Source organism: Halichoerus grypus, chromosome 15 (assembly GCF_964656455.1).
Source record: "Halichoerus grypus chromosome 15, mHalGry1.hap1.1, whole genome shotgun sequence".
NCBI lineage: Eukaryota > Metazoa > Chordata > Mammalia > Carnivora > Phocidae > Halichoerus > Halichoerus grypus.
Genome location: NC_135726.1, coordinates 13,677,141 through 13,694,156, shown reverse-complemented (window position 1 = coordinate 13,694,156; position 17,016 = coordinate 13,677,141). Strand labels below are relative to the sequence as shown.

Below are 17,016 nucleotides of genomic sequence, written 5' to 3'. Positions count from 1 at the left end.
AATTGACTTTAGGCAAGTTAAATAACCTAAGACTCCGTTTTCCTCAACTGCTACATGGGAATAATACCATCTCTCCCAACAGTTGTGAGCTTGAATGAGACAATGCAAATGCTGCCTTAGCCCAGTACTGGGCCCGGCAAATGGTGAGCCGTCAACAGAATGTCAGCTGTTAGGTAAGCCACTTAACATCTGTACCGGGTGAACAATAAATCCTGACTTGCCTATCAGACAAGTGGTAGTAAATAAGACCAGGTTTGCTCAGGCCTTTGGACGTGACGAAACTCCACAGGTGGAAGGTTATGATTACAGTGACGGATGGCCTCCGATCCCTCGGGAGGAGGGGAGCTTCCAGAGCAGGAGTGTCGCCGCCCCGGGCACGGCGCTGGGGTCTGGATGGGCCAGAGTCACCGTTTTACTGAGCGAAAGACCCAGATGTAGGGACATGTCTCCGGGAAGAATGCTAGTTGAGAAGAGCTAGGAGAGGGAGGATAGTCTTTTCTGGGGGAGTGTGTGAGGAATGAATGGGTTGATTTCCGCTGTTGTTAAACATCCTGTCTACCACTCGGTGAAAACTGGGCGACTCTGGCCACTGCCTCAAGGCTGAAGGTGAGAGAGGAAGCGACTCTCAGTGGCACAGGTGTTTGTACGTTAACCCCAATAATGTAGATTCTCAGTTGATTATTATTTCCCTCCAAGCTTTACTTCTTAGAGAAGTACAATTAGATATTTTCCCATTTCTGTATGAGGTTGTTTTGACCTTTCGGCTTGGAGAGGTTCCGTAAGAAAGAGCTGTTGAAAGGATTTGAGAGGAGAGGAAAAGTAGTATGTTCCAGGGAGGAGAGCAGTTGGAAGGTGCAGAGGGGGAAAATGACACTGACTTAATTTTCTTTTAACAGCCATTTTGGTCTTTGTTGAAAGAGGCTTACATTTGCTGGTTTCTTACTAACTAGAAATTAGAGAATCTGAAAATGATGTCAGAATTGCATTGTGGAAAAAGATTGTTTTTAGAAATGTACTAAAAATTTAATTTATTAATAGCTTTAACCTCATTTATAATATGAAAGTCAAACTGATATTATGGGGAAAAAAGGACTAGCTGTTGAAAAGCAAGAGGGCAATCAGGGAAAAACTTTATGATAAGGGCGTGTGTATTTCGAGGTACGCCCAACATGAACTGAAAATCTGAGACCAGTCATAAAGTATAAGAACAGCTATAAAACTTGAGATTAAAATAATTGAAAGAACTTTATTTTTAATATTCAGTGTTAATGATCTATTACATTATGAAAACAATCCAGGGTCATGAGAGATCACAAGCTGCCTTTGAAGGCCTACTCTGGAGGGCACCGTCAGGGAAGGCAGAAAAGGGGAAGCCTCCAATAAGCCCTTCTAGTCTAGTAAAATTAACTGTTCTATTTTTGAAATCAGTTGAATAACACATTTAAGAAGTTCATGAATTTTATTTCTCACTCTCTGGAAAGCCTCATATTTAAGAAAATTATAACATATTTTAGGAACGTGAAATCCAAATGAATGACTTGCAACAAAAAAAGGAACTTGGAATGCTGGCAAAAACCCTTTTTCTCTCAGCCCGACTGCAGGGATCCTGAGGCGGACCACGCATGCTCCCGGCATCTCTCTTTATTCAGGAATCCTGCTTCCCATCTTGAAGGGAGGAAGGCTCCCTGGGCCCCAGGCAGTCATGGCGGCTTCGTGCTCGGAGAGTCAGAATGTAATCACTCATTTAGAATTCAATCATACAACTGCTTTAAAATCATTCCCCTGGGACCCAACACGGGGAGCAATGGCATATTTCTTGTCGTGACTTTAGTTACGCCAGGCAAGATTATTTCGGCTGTAGCGCTGGGCCTGCTACCCCCTGACCTGTCAGTCTCCCCTCTCTTCCCGAATTTCTCTGGCTCCTTAGTTCTGTCGGTCCCGACAGGACCGTCTGTAACCTCGAGAGTGTGAAAACCACAGTTGTCTAATGTGTCATTTGAAAAGATACCTCTTTCTGAGAGAAACAAGGGAGGTGCGTTGCCCTGTAGGTTCCAGAAGACGGTCTCAGAGAGTTCCCGACCACAGGTATTCGGGCGCGTCGCTGCAGCCACTGTGCTGTGCTTGGCTCTCCTTGTAGCGCTTCTGTCGCCGGTAGCTCCGCAGGGCCAGCACCACGCTGGTGCCGTACATCACCACCAGGAGACAGGCAAAGGTGGCCGCCGCCCCGTCCGTGCCTGCCAGTTGGCAGTTCATCCAGGTGAGGCCCTTGCGGGCATAGAGCCTCGCTCGTGCTCTGCAGGTGTCTGTGGCATTGATCCGCAAGGCCACGTGGAGGTAAATGCCAATGCCCGCGCCGTAGCTCACCGCCGCCAGGAGGCTGAAGGCGGCCTCCAAGAGGAGCCACTTCCCCGACAGTTCCATGAGGCTTTTGGCTCCTTGGAGTAAAACACTCATAGTGAGGACACCCAGGCCCAGAGAAACAGCCACACCCCCGTAGATCAGGGGTGCCCGGAGCACTGTGTACTTCTGGTCCAGCTGCCGAACCTGCTCCAGCTCGGTGCCCTCGAATGGTGAGTAGTAGTTGTTCCCAAAGCCTCCGCCACTGGTAAAGCTCGCAGTGAACCCAGCAAGGACAAAGTAGGAGGCCACGACACACATGAGAACCATCCCATTCAGTATCACCTCCACTATCTGGACCACACCTAGGAGGAGAGAGATTTGGGATTTAACGCTGACATCACTCACCCGGGAAAACTCTAGGTCAGACTCGAGAAGTTCCACTGGTGCCCTGGTTTTAAGGACACGGTCCGATTCAACAATAACATCCTTGGTTTTTGTTTTTTAAATGTGTGTATGTATGTATGTATAGATGGATGTTTAAGTAGGCTCCATGCCCAATGTGGGGCTCGAACTCATGACGCTGAGATCAAGAGCCGTATACCCTACTGACAGAGCCAGCCAGGCACCCCAGTTTTGTGTTTTTTTTTTTTTTTTTAAATATTCATATGTTCGAAAAACAAAATGCCACTCTGGAAAAAATTTTGTCAGTTTCTTAAAAAAAAAAAAAAACCAGAAACCTATACTTACGGTGTATCTCTGCGACTGTTATCCTAAAGAAACAAAAACTAAAAGTCTACCCAAAACCGTGTACATAAAAGCTCACAGGAGCTTTATCTGTCATAGCCTCATTATCAGAAGCCCAGATGTCCTTCCACAGGCGAGGAGGGGTTAGCAGTCAGGTACATCTATACCACGGGAAACTCCACTCATTGGTCAAAGGGAAGGCGCGGCAGAGACGCGCGACTGCTTCGATGGCTCTCAGGGGAATTACGATAAGCAGAAAAAAGCCAGGCTCAAAGGTTATACACTGTGTGATTCCATTTATGTAACAGTCTCAAAATGACACAATTACGGACAGTGAGCCCAGACCCATGGCTGTCGGTGGATGGGGAGACGTGCGGGAGCCCTAGCGACGCCGGAGCATGGAAGAGTTCTGTAGTTGATCGTGGTGGTGGGGACGTGAACGTACACGTGACCGAACGGCACGGAAGTGTGTGCACGCACCCGGACGTGAGTGCAGTAGAGCTGGTGAGCTGACCGCGCCGCGCCGCGCTCTGGTTACGCGAGATGGGAGCACCGGGAGCACTGGGGAAAACGGGATGGAGGGCGCGCGAGATCTCCGCCCTAGTTTTGTTACCATTTCGTGGATCTATAATTATTTCAAATTTTAAAGTTTTTTTTGAAACTATAAAATGACCTAAAAAGGAATACACTGAGAAAAATCACTCCTGTCCCTGTCCGTCCTGTGTCTGCCCCCACCCACTTTCATTATTTCCTAATATAACTTTCCAGTGTTCCTTCATGCAGATAAAAGCAGCCTCAAATCTGCATTTCATCCCCCTTCCCTGCTTTTTTTTTTTTTCACCAGGAAGCATACCACACATGCTGCTCTGAGTCTTGTTCATTTACTATTCCTGGAGGTGTGTTCTGATCCGCTCCCACAGTGTCCACAGACTTCGTTACATGGGCTCCGGCGCCACTGTGTGGATGGACCAGTCTATTCAGCTGACAGACACGTGGGCTGTTCACTTGGGGGTTTCTGGTGAGTTTTAGGAACCAAGAGGTGACTGGACACCGAGTATCTTCTTGTCCAAGGTCAGCTTTCGTTCATCACTGACAGAGGCCCTGGCCTCTGCTTAGGCATACTTCTGGAAGAATGTCTCTTTCATGCTCCAGGGTTCAGAGAACTAAGAGAAAAGCATATGAACCTAGAGTGGGAACGCCAGGCTCATGTCCCCACACTTCGCTGCCAGTGATCTTGCCCCAGTCACTGACACGAAGCCTCACACGCTCCATCTGACAAAGGAAGGTAGGGCCTGCCTGTCTTACTCCACAGGGCCCCGATGAAAGCAAGTACATCTAAGGATTTCGAAAATCATAAAATGTTAATGCAAGCAGATGGTGATGCTACTCAGTAACGTTTAGACAATGGAAGGGGCTTAGTGAGAGATTTAAGAAATGGGACAAATTATGAGAAGTGTGGATTCCCAGAAATCGGGAAGCCTTGCTAATACACTAGGGAGTACCACAACGTTTAAAAACGGGGCGGCGAAATACCAGTCTAACAGACTGAGGCACCAGCTCCTGGGCTTGCTGGTCCTAACTCCTGCTGGGCCCACACAAATTCCTAGGAGGTCCATGGGACACAGCAGCCAAAGGCTCTGACAGTTGAGGAACTACATTCCTCTAATTTAAATCTGAAAATAGTATCAGATCAGAACTGCCCACTCTCCACCCAGGCGCTGTAAGGGACTGGCCACTTGCCCCCTGTAGCAGTGCAAGTGAATTGGCCCAAACATCACTCTAATTCAGGGGCAGCAGTTTTACCCCACATCCAATACTCTTCTCTGCCTTGGTTTTCCTTCCGCACACACGTTAACGTCTCACCCACCGAAGGGAGACAGGAACACTGCCCTGCTATAAGATGGGGGAAGCTGAACGCTTCCTTCTGGGACAGTGGAGTCGTGATCCATGCATGTATCTGCCAGGCTGAAATGAAATAAATCTAGATCTTGTCAACTACCCCCTGGCTATGACAGTGGAGAGCAATAATGGTCTGTTGCCGGGTCCAGTGCTATTGGGTCTGCAGAAGGAATATGGCCACTGAGTATCATCACGGTACCAGCCAGGCCTGGCCTGGCTTAGCTATTAATATCAAACAGGCTCATGTATTTCCTTTTTTTTTTTTTTTTTTTAAGATTTTGAGAGAGAGAGCACACACAAGCAGGGGGAGGGGCAAAGGGAAAGGCAGACTCCCAGTTGAGCAGGGACTCGATCCCAGGACCCTGAGATCATGACCTGAGCTGAAGGCAGACACTTAACCGACTGAGCCACCCAGGCGCTCCCAGGCTCATGTGTTTCTAACCTTGCTGTCAGTGCAGAAAGATTCACAGCCCTCAGAAGACAACAAGGGTGACTGCCAGAGCTAGCAGTTTATCTCGACAGTGGGATGGGACAAGTCTCCGGAAAGAGAGCAGAGGGCTCTGGAGAGGGAAGTGGAGACCAAAACAGACATGGGATTTTTGTTATAAATGGGGTCTTTCTGGGTGAGGCTGGTTTTGTGGCTGATCATGTAATACTCCGCTTAATTATACATCTACTTCTGCCTTTGCACTGTAAATATGAACAAAGAGGGGAGAAAATAAATTTTTTTTATTTATCTAAAAAAAAACTGAGATGTGCAGTCAAGTTATGCTAAAATGGAAAATAAAATCTCCTCTCTGGAAGCAAATACTCTTCATGCTTTCTTATGTATTCTTTAAGAAATCGTCTAATCATAGCCAAGCATTTATTTTGTTTTCTAAACCCAAATGGAACTCACCTTTTAAATGTGACAAGTTGCCTGTATTTAAGGGAACCCTGTTAAAAATATGTTGTAAAGAGAAGCATCACCTCCAAGTTAAAATTTTTCTTTGGACTTTTACTGGATTCATCTAAAGCAAAGAACATATTCACTTGTACCAAGAATATATTGTAATATTCCAGGAGTCATAATTTAACATGCAGTAAGAACCCATGAAGTTGTCTGGCCAAAAGTAGCATTCTTCCATTGGGAAAGATTTTACATTCTTTTATTCTGGATGGATCCTGAATTCCAGATGTTGGGTTTAATTCTTCATACAATGGTACATTTACAAGAGGTACAAAACACTTATTGAGTTTTCAAGGTCACTGTGGGGGTCTTGTTAGAATAGCTTCTTTGCAACCCAGTGAATGAATCTGATTCCTCTTTGCTCGGCCCACGCCCACCTCCAACGTACAGGCGGAGTCTCCCCGGTGTCTCTACACCCTGCATCCAGAGCATTAAGGAAGTGAAGGATCCGAGACCTCAGTGTGGAAAAACTTTGGGGCTCATCTGCTTAAGACAGTTGTGTTTAGAAAAGCTCAAGCCGAAATGTTGTCTCCAGTGTATATGGCTTTCCGAGGACTTTGAAGATAAGGATCTTCAGACTCACTTGGTTAATTCCCTTGAGCTAATCGAAAGTGCAAGAAAGTGCATTGCTGCAACTCGTGCCTTCTCCTCGTGGGTCCTGACCTCCAGTTTTGTTCTGTTTCAATAATTTTGGCTCCTCGCTCACCAACAGAGGACTCTAGAACTCATTACCTCAGAGAAGGCCGCTCGGTGTAACCCAGAGCTCCCCCCAGGATACCGACGTTGGCCCGCGGCCAAGTATTCCGTGAAAGACGGTGGTTCAGAGTAACTTCCACTGCTCACATATGGCAGGACGGCTTAAAAAGCCTAAAACTCCAACATCTCTGCAGGCTTCTCTTTGAGCTTCCTGACCTCCCGGTAACCCCGGATGGCCAGCACAGCCCCCAGAGCAAAGAGCCCGATGCTCAGGGCAGCGAAGAGGGCAGCTCCTATATCTCCCCCGTGGAAAGTGCAGCTGAAGCCGCTGTACCCTTTGCTCTGGTAGAGCGCCTCCCTCTCTCTGCACACCGGGGACGCGTAGGCAGCCGAGAGGTGGCGGATGTAGAAGTAGAGAGCGGGGACGTAGGCCCCCGCGATGAGCGCGTCCAACAAGGCTTCAATCAGCAGCCATGGGGGGCAGTGCCACGGGACCCGCAGGACGCCCAGGACGACAAGGAGGCAGCAGAAGGCCATGAGGGCTCCGCTGTAGGCCATCGCCACAGTGACCGTGGGCAGCTTCAGCTGGTAGAACTGGACGTCCAGCTGCTGTGCTTTCTCCCCGTCGGCGCCCTCGAAACCACTGAAAGCGCCTCCGAACTGGTAGTAGTAAATGCCCCCCAGGCTGGTGATGCCCGTGTAGCCCCCTGTGGAACTGTAAGACACAGAGCTGCAGGCCAGGATCAACAAGTTCAGCAGCACCTCCAGCATCTGGCAGCAGGCTGCAAAAGAAGGGCGTGTTACCATTCTGAGAGCTGCTCTTTTGTCCTCGGAGACTTCCGCCTCGGCGCTCCTCTTCCCCGCGGTAGCTCACGCCACCGCAGGCTCTGTATTCCGCCCCGGGAGGCCCGAGCTGCCCCAGCCATGTGAGGGGCACGAGATGGGCTCTGGAAATGCTGTCGGAGGTACTCGGAGCTAAAAAGAGTAACTCTCCAGAGAGCCTGCCCCTGCTGGGGTGCAGGAAGACGGTGGGAGAAACCAGGCCAGCTCCCAACCAGAAAAAGGCATCCTATATGGAAGGCGAGAACATTCTCTGCCCCAGCCCTTCCCTGCCAAAGAGACTGAGAGTGATCTCCTCTTTAGATATGTTTTGTGGCTTGCTTCAGTTTGAAAGAGGAAACTTCTCCAAGTTTGAAAGAAAGAACATAGAGCTTAAAAAAATACAATGAAGTATGGAAGTTATACATCCAAATGTTAACCGTGTTCATGTATACTGGAAACAGGAAAGATTAATTAAACCCACAAGCCTTACTGGATTAAAGAAACGTAATTGGCTTCATTGTTCTTAGATTTCAACTCAGTAAGTCTGTTTTACAATTTAACTTTGTTTTCTTTAGTTTCCCTAAAGAGCAAATCTGGGCCGTGATACTGTCACAGGGCTAGGTTCTCTCAGGGACCCTTGGCTTCTCTGTCTTGGACAAGGAAAGAGCTCCAGCTTCTCTGCCCAAACTGGGCTGCTTTCCTTAAAATCAACTTCATGGAGATATAATGGATACGGGACAAAATGACCCCTGTTAAGTGTAGAGCTTGTTGAGTTCTGACAAACATACATGCCACGCCACCAGAGTCAAGATACAGAACATCTTTATCTGCCCAGAAAGTTCCCAAGAGAACATTTGTGGTCAATCCCTTACCCTCCTCAGACAATCACTGATCTGCCTTCTACCATTAGGAATTAGGTTGGCCTTTCTAGAATTTCATGTAAATGGAATCATACAATTAAGTACTCTTGTGTGTGGCTTCTTTTTCTCAGGATTCTACAAAGCTGGGTGTTTCTGAGCTGGAAACTGTGTATGCTGCCACGGTCCTGCTAGGTCAGCTGACTCGGAGTAGACGGTCAGCAGCTCCCTGGTATTTAGAGAACCAGATTTTGTGCCTCCTGGGCCCGGGTGGTTTATGGATGAAGCTGTGTTACACCTACACACTCTCCAATGGAACGATATACTCTCAAGTACTGTCTTTACACTCTTCAGTTCCCCCCAAAATGCAGAGAGCCTTATTGTTGTCTTTAATTATAAAAGTAGTATATACTGATGGTAAAAAAATAAAGACAAAAACATATAATATAATAATTACCTAAAATCCAACTATTTAAAAATACAACCACTGTGACCATTATTTTTTCTTCTGGACTTTTGTCATATATGCATCATTTTTGCTGCTATTTGCTTTTACGTGAAGAACAGGGTCCTACTCTACCTACTATTCTATAACTATTATATAACCTGTTTTTTCACTTAAGAATATAGTATGAACATTTTTTTTCTATCTCAGCAAATATAAATCTACTTCATATTTTTAGAGGATGTATAGAATAAGACAATAAATTTAAATAATTCCAGTGTAAAGGACATTTAGGGTTTTCCCAATGTCTTGCTGTATGGGGACAATTATATATACATACACATATTTCTTAATACAGTGTGGGGAGGGCAGAGCCCCTACAACCCCCTTGTTCCTGTTGTAGCTTTAATAGAACCAGGAAAGAATAAGGAGGGCTGGGGAGCTGTGTAATTCAGGCTACAAGCTGAATGCAAACATCACGATGTGAGCATTACCCAGCTGAAGGAGGGACAGAAAGAACAAAGGCAAAAAAGAAACTGCTCCAAACAAAGCAGGGAGCCAAGGAGGGGAGCAGGAAATGCGCCTTCTTCCCAGGGATCTTGCAACTCCTCACCCAAGTAATAAATGAGACAACCTGTACACGCACAGGATCCCCTGGTGACCTGATATGCACATGGGGACAGCTGTACTTGCTTTTTATCTGATCTTTAGTCTCAGCGCCTAAAGATTTTAGTATCTCAGGGGACTTGCTCGTAAGTGAATTTGAGACCCATCTCTGTCCATCAGTGTCCAGACTGTTCCACTGAACTTGCAAAGCATGACTCACTGCCCAAACTTCGGGTCTCCCTAGGAAGTCAGAGAGGGCCATAGCTGCCTCCCACTTCCACCAGTTTGCTGGAAGAGGACATGATTTCACCAGTAAGGAAAAGAAGTCACAAAAGATCTACTCTTAAGATAGGGCTGAAAATCTTTGGGTGACCTTTATCCAGGCCTGCATTTCCTGCTGGAGACAAGTTCCAGGTGTTCAATGGCTCTTTCTCTCAACCCAACACCAAGTACTGTGTACTGATGTGGGTCTCTGCATATCCAGAGGTCTTTATAAGCCCTCCGTGGTTAGCTTCTGACTGTTAAACCAGCCTTTCACTACCTTGACTCAGAAATGATCTCTAGGTCCAAAGCCAAATAGCCAGAAGCAGTCAAAGCTAAATCAAGGTGTGTTTTGGTCAGGAAGCTCAAGTCCTGCCCTCCCCTCTTGGTAAAATAATCACAATGGAAAACATACTTCTACTGAGAAACCTGTTAACCCAGCCTCTGGCTTACTCCTATTATTTTTATCATCAAGGAAAAAAAAAGAAAGGTCAAGCAAGTAAACCATTTCCGGCCTTAGAGTTAGGCTCTGAGTTTCCATTCCAGCTCTCTCAAGTTAACAGCTGTGTGGCTTGGGGTATCTTACTATACCTCTCTGAGCTTCAGGGATCATTGAGCAAATTAGAAGCAATGCGGTTGTGCCAATAAATGTAAACTAGAGTGCAAATTCCTGTACCTGCATTGCCTAGAGCTCTTTAACGGAAGTTCCAGAGAATCCCATAATCACCTGCATTATTGGAGTCATCCTACGATACATTTTCAGGTACAAGTTCCTTGATTTCTCTCCCTCAGGCTGAGAAGTTTCCTCCCTTAGTCATATGCAGCCTCGAAAAAATCTCTCACCAAATCACATGAGCCACAAGGGCTCACCCTGGCAAACCAGATTTTCTTCATTGCTGGCAAGGCCAGGACGAATGCTTGGATGGGAACTCTGGGCACCACATTCAGAGCTGACACATGATATTATTTATGTGTTTTGCAAACCGTGCTCGTTCCAATAACTGTGTTTTTTTGTTTTTGTCTGTTCTCAATGAAACAGGGTGGAATAGAAATTACCCACGTAGCTGGTATCTAATAAGGTAAGTACCGTTTCACAACATGTGTATGTGTGTGAACTTGGGTCTTCATGCAAGATATATTTCTTACTATGGATCTCACTCAACAAATTTTAAGACACGCTGTTGCATGAACTGCTACCAGGCTGCCCCTCCAGGTGGCTTTCTGTGTCTAACTCAGCCCTCCCACAGCCAGCAGCTCATAACTGGTTCTCCCGCAGTCCCACCTGGAACCTGAAACCTGCAAGCATGGCTGCTCGCCTCAGCAGACATTTGAAGACAAGCACTGGAAATCTAGGTGTACCTTTCAGATGTGCCTACAATTTTTTGGGGGGGTAGAATGAGAACCTCATGCAGTTTTATAAATGAAAATGCTAGGAACCCTAAAGGAAAGTCTGCTTGAATTTTTGCTTCACTAGCTCAGACCCCTTCCAGAACCATCAGCAAACATAAATGGTCAAAATGCCTCCCAAATGGCTCACCTCTTCCAGTGCACAAGTATTTGCATTTATGGCATTCCAGGAGTCCTTCAGCCTCTGACTGGTAATATTCCACTTCCTCTAGTCCAGACCTGGGGTTCGAGGGCAGGTATCTCCCTGAAGTGGGTTCACTGTAACTGAAAACATACATGGCCATTAGGGTCTTCAAACTCAACGCCCTGTTCAGTATTAGAACCCTGAACATCTCATGCTGTCATTAAAGAGACGTGCAGAACAGAAACAAATTTTGCTGCAGCATTTCATATTCCAGAGAATTCTCTGGTGTAATGGCCCCACAGGGTATCCAAACACTTGGCCCAACACTGCTAAGGCACCATGCTGCATATCCCTATAATTCTGAGCGCTGATTGGATGCTGGTTTGCCCAGCTGCGGGAGCTACCTAACCAGGTAGCCGGGAGCCACCTTTATGAGCCTAACTTTTCAGTTCAGCACGGACCGGGCCTTCTTTAAAGCTAGTTTACATGCATAAGAGTCTGATGCCCAGGCTGGTATTCTCTTCCTTCTTATTACTTTGAAAAGGGCTGAATCTGCAATAATCCTCTAGGCATACGGGTAATACAGATAACTTTGGAAGTCTTCCTATCTCTACTTCTCTGCTAGTTTCCTTCCTTCCTCCCCTTTATCCAGCATATCCTGACCTTTGTCCAGGATGCAATGGTGGGGGCTGCATTCTACCTGCTGGGCACCAGGGATCCTTCCAGTGTTCTCACTATGGATCTCTGGGGTTTGAAATCCTTAAACTCTCATGGCCTTGGATATAGTCCAAACTTAGCACAGCACAGAAGGCCCTTGCTCATCTCCCGTCACTCACAACCTCACACTCAATAGACCCAGCCATAGTGAACTGCTCCTCTCCCCCTGCCCCCCAAAAAGATGACCTGCACTCCCATGCTCTAGGTCACTGGGGAAGCTATTTCTCCGCTTGGAACCCCTTTCATTTCCTCTCCCAGTCTTCCCATTCTTGCTCCTTTTCTTTTTTTGATTTTATTTGTGAGAGAGCACTGGCGGGGGAGGGGCAAAGGGAGAGGGAGAAGCGGGCTCCCCTCTGAGCAGAAAGCCTGTGGTGGGACTCTATCCCAGGAACCTGGATCATGATCTGAGCCAAGGTAGATGCCACTCAGGTGCCCTCATTCTTGCTCCTTTTCCAGAACTCAGCTTTGAGGTCAGTATCCTCCAGGAAATCTTCCAGATCTCAGGCAGGGGATCTGTTCTCTCCAAATCTGTTTCCCCTGCACGTTTACCTGTCAGTCTCCTACCAGACTGTGGACACGGTCAGTAGATCTCACCCATTAAGTAAGAGCCCTGGCTCCCTCCATCCTGCCCATTAAATAAAAGCTTATTGTGTGGAGGAAAGGTGGAAATAAATTGTCCTTTGGTTTCAAACCACCAACTGGCTATGAGCCAAAAAATCAAAAGTATTCCCTTCACTCACCTTGGGGCTGGGGGGGACCAGGACACTGGCTTATAAGGAAACCCAAAATGCAGCTCAGGAGATACTAACGCAATTTGGCTTTAGTCAGGGACGCACAACAGCTCGTGCCTCTATCTGGGCACAACCTTTGTCAGAGTTTGGCTAGTTGGTTTTAGATAATGGAACATAAACTCAGGATAACAGCTTTCCAGCTGTGTGGACACAACAGAGAAGGAGACTGAGCTTAAGCCTCCAAATCCTACAGCAGAGAGGAGCCTGACATTTCCTTAGAGAAGAGGGCAGGTGTCCCAAACCAGAAGGCAGTCATCACCCCAGTACCTGTCTCCTTGTTGGTCTGGCACATAATCTGGTCATTCAGGAGTATTTGTGGAGCTGGATGGAATGGAAAAAAGACCAACTCCCGACGGGGGTGTGGAGTCTAGGACTGACTGCCTCCTCTCCTCCTTTCCATCCCTACCCTCTCCTAGCTCCCTAAGCCTTCCAGAACAGCATGAGGCTTTCACCTCACAAGGCCTTAAGGGAATTCTCTGTGCTCTACAAGGCAGGGACAGCACAGTTGGTTCATTCAGGGAGGTGGGATCTGAAACAATGAGGGGATTTGAATGAGGCTTTCCAGAAAGACTTTAGTGACAGCGGTAGGCAATCTCTGCCCTTCGGGGGGGGGGGGGGTTTAGGTAGATGTAGTTGTTTGGTTAAAAGTGTAGCTTCTTCCAGCTGTCTGTTTTGAAATGCATATACCCCTAGGCCAGATTAAACTATTAACCCTTCATTGGGCTGACCTTATCAGGCCCTGACGGGACTTTGGAAGGCCGGTTTTGGAACACAGGACAAGAATCTGAAGCCCCACGGAGCAGTCCTGTGGGCACGTTGGGGTGGGGTGGGGGGAGGTCAGAGAGGAGCCTCAGGTTAACCCCACCTCCCTAAACTCCTTCCCACCCCTTCCCTTTCCGGTCCTGAAGTTCTCTCTCCTTCCTTCCTTGGTCCCCGGCCCTGCCACTGCTAACAGGGATGGTTTCTGCTTTGTTAATCGGGTTCGGATCAAGAAGTGGGGGCACCGTAAGGTTTTCCTTCCCTCCCAGGTCACCTCTAAGAGCGCAGAAGGGGGGAATGGCACTTTCTTCCTTGAAGCCGGCTTCCTAGGCCACGGAGCCTGGGGCGCCGGTGCAGCTCCGGGGGGTGGGGGGGTGGGTCTCAAACCTAGGCTTTCCGGGTGCCCAGGTCGCAGGGCGCCCCGCAGCCCCACCTCACCTTGCCGGGCCACCGGGTGCGAAGCGCTCCTTCCTCTGGATCGGCGGCTCCGGGGTTTCCCAAGGCGCGGGCCAGGGGGGCGGGGCTGCGTCCCAGGTCGGCCTCCGGGGTCCGTCCCGCGTCCGGCTTTGGTGGGACTTTTCCCAAACTCTTTGTTCACCGGCGCGAAGGTCCCCGACCCGGTGTCTGTCCTGGCGAGGGCCTCGGTCCCTCCCCCTGTCCCGGTCCCCGTCCCTCCGCTCGCCGCCGTTTCTCTCCCTCCGCCGGTCCCCCGGTCGGTCCCGCTGTCGCTCGGGATGGCGGTCTCGGTCCGGGCGGGGGTGCCGGTCTGGGTCCCGCTCTCTCGGCCGGGCCCGGGGCTCGCGAGCCCCCGACGTACCTTCCATGGCCCGTTTCCCTGTCCACGCCCCGGAGCGACCCGAGGGCAACAATCCACAAGTTTCGCGGGCAGGTGGCCAAGCGCGGGGGCGGGGGCGGGGGCGGGGGCGGGAGGGGGCGGGACGCTCACCTGCGCGCACGCGCGCTAGCGGCACGGCGGGCTCAGAGAGCGCTCACCTGAGCGCGCGCGGCGGCAGGGGGCGCGGCTGTGCGTGGCCGGCGTGCAGGCGCGCGGGGAGCGTGTGCGGGGCTGGGGGCTGGGGAAGCGAGTGGTTCGCTGCTCTGCACCCGGCGGAGCGCACAGCCGCCCGCCCGCCGAGCCTAGTCTTCCCTGGAACGTCCTCTCCGTGACCCCGGAAGGTGGGTGGCATAGGGAAGCGAGCTCTGGACTTTACCAGCCCCTCGGGTGTGCATTCCCGTCGCGTGCTCATCCAGTCGCCCAACCATTTTTCCTGCCCCTCCAGCCGCCCAGTGGTCTCCCCCTCCACTGGCCCGCCCTCGCTTCCTCCGTCTCCCGCTATCCTTTACAACTGTGTTGTTCAGGGGGCTTGAGGCCAGTTCATCTACTGCAACGGCCCTGGACTTACCAACTTTATTTTAAAAATGACTAACCACACAGAATAGGCATCTTTTCCTTTTGCCAAGTAAGGATATTTAAAAACATAAAACTGCCGTCTGTTAATTCATCCTTTAGAGAAATATACGTGAGCACCTACCCTAGCAGGCCTTGGAGATACAGTGGTGAACTCGCATTGCGTGGCGTTTCCCTTTTGGCGTGTGTGGGAAGAGAGAAAGGGCGCTAAACGAAGAAAGAGACAATGTCTAAAATGGAGGAGGGCAGGTTTCTTTCTGCAGATCTGAGAAGGGACCTTTGAATTGAGTCCTGGAAGGCAGCTTTGGGGATAGCTGAGAGAGTGTTCTGGAAAGAGAAGCTGGGTAATGCAGAGAGCTGAAACAAAGTTCCAGGGGAATGAGTGGGGATAGGATGAGACTGTGAGGTGGAGCAGGCAGGTGGCGTAGGGTGTCCATCGTCAAGAGTTGTTTTCATTCTGAAAGTAATGGGAAAACATTGTAGGATTTTGAGCAAGAGAGCGAGCTACTCTGATTTACGGTTTTATTTTTTTTTATTATTACTTTTTTTTTTTTTTTTTGAGAGAGTCTTAAGAGGCTCCACACCCAGCATGGAGCCCGAAGGGGCTTGATCTCATAACCCTGAGATCATGACCTGAGCAGAAATCAAGAGTCAGACACTTAACCGACTGAGCCACCCAGGCGCCCGTGATTTATGGTTTGAAAAAACCACTCTGGCTTTTGTGTAGAGGGTGAATGACAAGCAGCCAAGGGTAGAGGCAAGAGATAAATTAGGAAGTTGCCAAAGCAACCCGAGTGAGGGGAGATAGTGGCTAAGTTGCTGGTGAGAAGTGGGTGGATCCGGGTTGTGGTTTGGAGGCAGAACTTAAAGGATGGTTTGGATGTGGGGGAGTGAGGGTGGTGGAGGCAACCGCTGACTGAAATAGGAAGACTGGAGGGAACGGGGTGTGGGGAAAAGTGGAGAGTTCTATTTTGGACATGCTAAATTTGAGGTGGCTATGATTCATCCAAGTGTAGATGTCCAGTTGCAAAGGGATAGATGAATGAGTGGGGGTGGGGCACAGAGATGCTCTGTGGGAATAAAAGGGCTCCCCCTAAGGAGGGAGGAAGTTAGAAAGCTGAGGAAGATGTTGGGCAGAGCCCCAGGGAAATCTAACCTTTAGAGCTAAAGGATTAAGAAGAAGTGGTGAGTGAGGTAGGAGGAAATCCAGAAGGGTGAAGTCACCAGGCCTACCTGCCAGACGTCATCCTGCAGAAGCACTGTGGGCCAAATCCTAGGGCCTCCCACAAATACTTATGTGAGCAGCACCCTGTTCTGAGCCTGAGACAGCTGTGGCCATCCAGGAGGCAGACACAGTATGGTTAGTGAGGTCGCAAAGTGCTGCCTCTCTCAGACCTTCCCTCTGGGCCCCTGGAACACTCTTTTTGAATAAACCAACGCCCTTACCACCCCATCTTTTTGTGTCCCTTGTTTTTGTTTTGTTTTGTATCTTTACCTTGATACACTACTTACTGGTTTTCTGTTGGGGGAGGCAAATGGCTCCATTTTGGGCTTTTTTTTTTTTTTTTAGATTTTATTTATTTGACAGAGAGAGAGGGAGAGCACACACAAGCAGGGGGAGCTGCAAAGGGAGAGGGAGAAGCAGGCTCCCCGCTGAGCAAGGAGCCTGATGTGGGGCTCGATCACACAACCCCTGGATCATGACCTGAGCTGAAGGCAGACGCTTAACCGACTGAGCCACCCAGGTGCCCAATTGTTTTCTCTTTTTTAACAGTGCTTCACCCTTTGCTTTCTCTTTTCCCTTCACAGACCCCATCACTCTGAACACCAAGTCCACTGAAGGCAGGGTCTCTAAGAGTCATCTGTAAACACTCCCCATTCTGTGCTCAGTCAGTATTTGCTGAATGGAAGGATGGACAGATACATACTGCTTTTTTACTCCATTTAGGATGCTTTGTGGAACAAGGATGACCTGGATATATCTTTGTGGGAGGCTGTGGAGGAAAGTCTTTCCTTAACTTCTCCACAAACTGTCTATGGCAGATTGCCTTTTCTAAAAAAGGTCCCAACAATATTTCCAGTCCCACATACTCTTCCAGAACCATGCCACTGCCCCATCAAGATGGAAGGTCTGTATCCCCACCCTGGGAGCCTAGGCAGGCCTTTGCGGTTGCCTGGATGAAGAGATTCA

General features: G+C 48.9%; 1 protein-coding gene across 2 annotated transcripts; it reads right to left on the bottom strand.

The window, feature by feature from the left end:
• Positions 1-1,256: 1,256 nt before the first annotated feature.
• MARVELD3 (MARVEL domain containing 3) lies at positions 1,257-15,087 on the bottom strand. 2 transcript variants are annotated; one of them, XM_036068659.2, is made up of 4 exons: positions 14,950-15,087; positions 13,856-14,490; positions 11,157-11,290; positions 1,257-2,702 (listed from the first exon to the last, which is right to left on the bottom strand). In XM_036068659.2, the coding sequence occupies exons 2-4, from the start codon at positions 14,239-14,241 to the stop codon at positions 2,065-2,067; spliced, it is 1,158 nt and encodes a 385-aa protein (XP_035924552.2). In that variant the 5' UTR covers positions 14,242-14,490; positions 14,950-15,087; the 3' UTR covers positions 1,257-2,064. The 2 variants fall into 2 exon arrangements, with proteins under 2 accessions (XP_035924552.2, XP_035924553.1); XM_036068660.2 differs by lacking the exon at positions 1,257-2,702 and adding an exon at positions 5,771-7,410.
• Between the last annotated feature and the right edge of the window lie 1,929 nt (positions 15,088-17,016).

Excerpts from the sequence above, each read along its gene's own strand:
- MARVELD3 (XM_036068659.2), bottom strand. The coding sequence starts at position 14,241 with ATGGAAGGTACGTCGGGGGCTCGCGAGCCCCGGGCCCGGCCGAGAGAG. Across the intron at positions 11,291-13,855 it reads GCACCCGGTGGCCCGGCAAG|TTACAGTGAACCCACTTCAG; the intron begins GTGAGGTGGGGC and ends GTATGTTTTCAG. Across the intron at positions 2,703-11,156 it reads ATACTTGTGCACTGGAAGAG|GTGTGGTCCAGATAGTGGAG; the intron begins GTGAGCCATTTG and ends CTCTCCTCCTAG.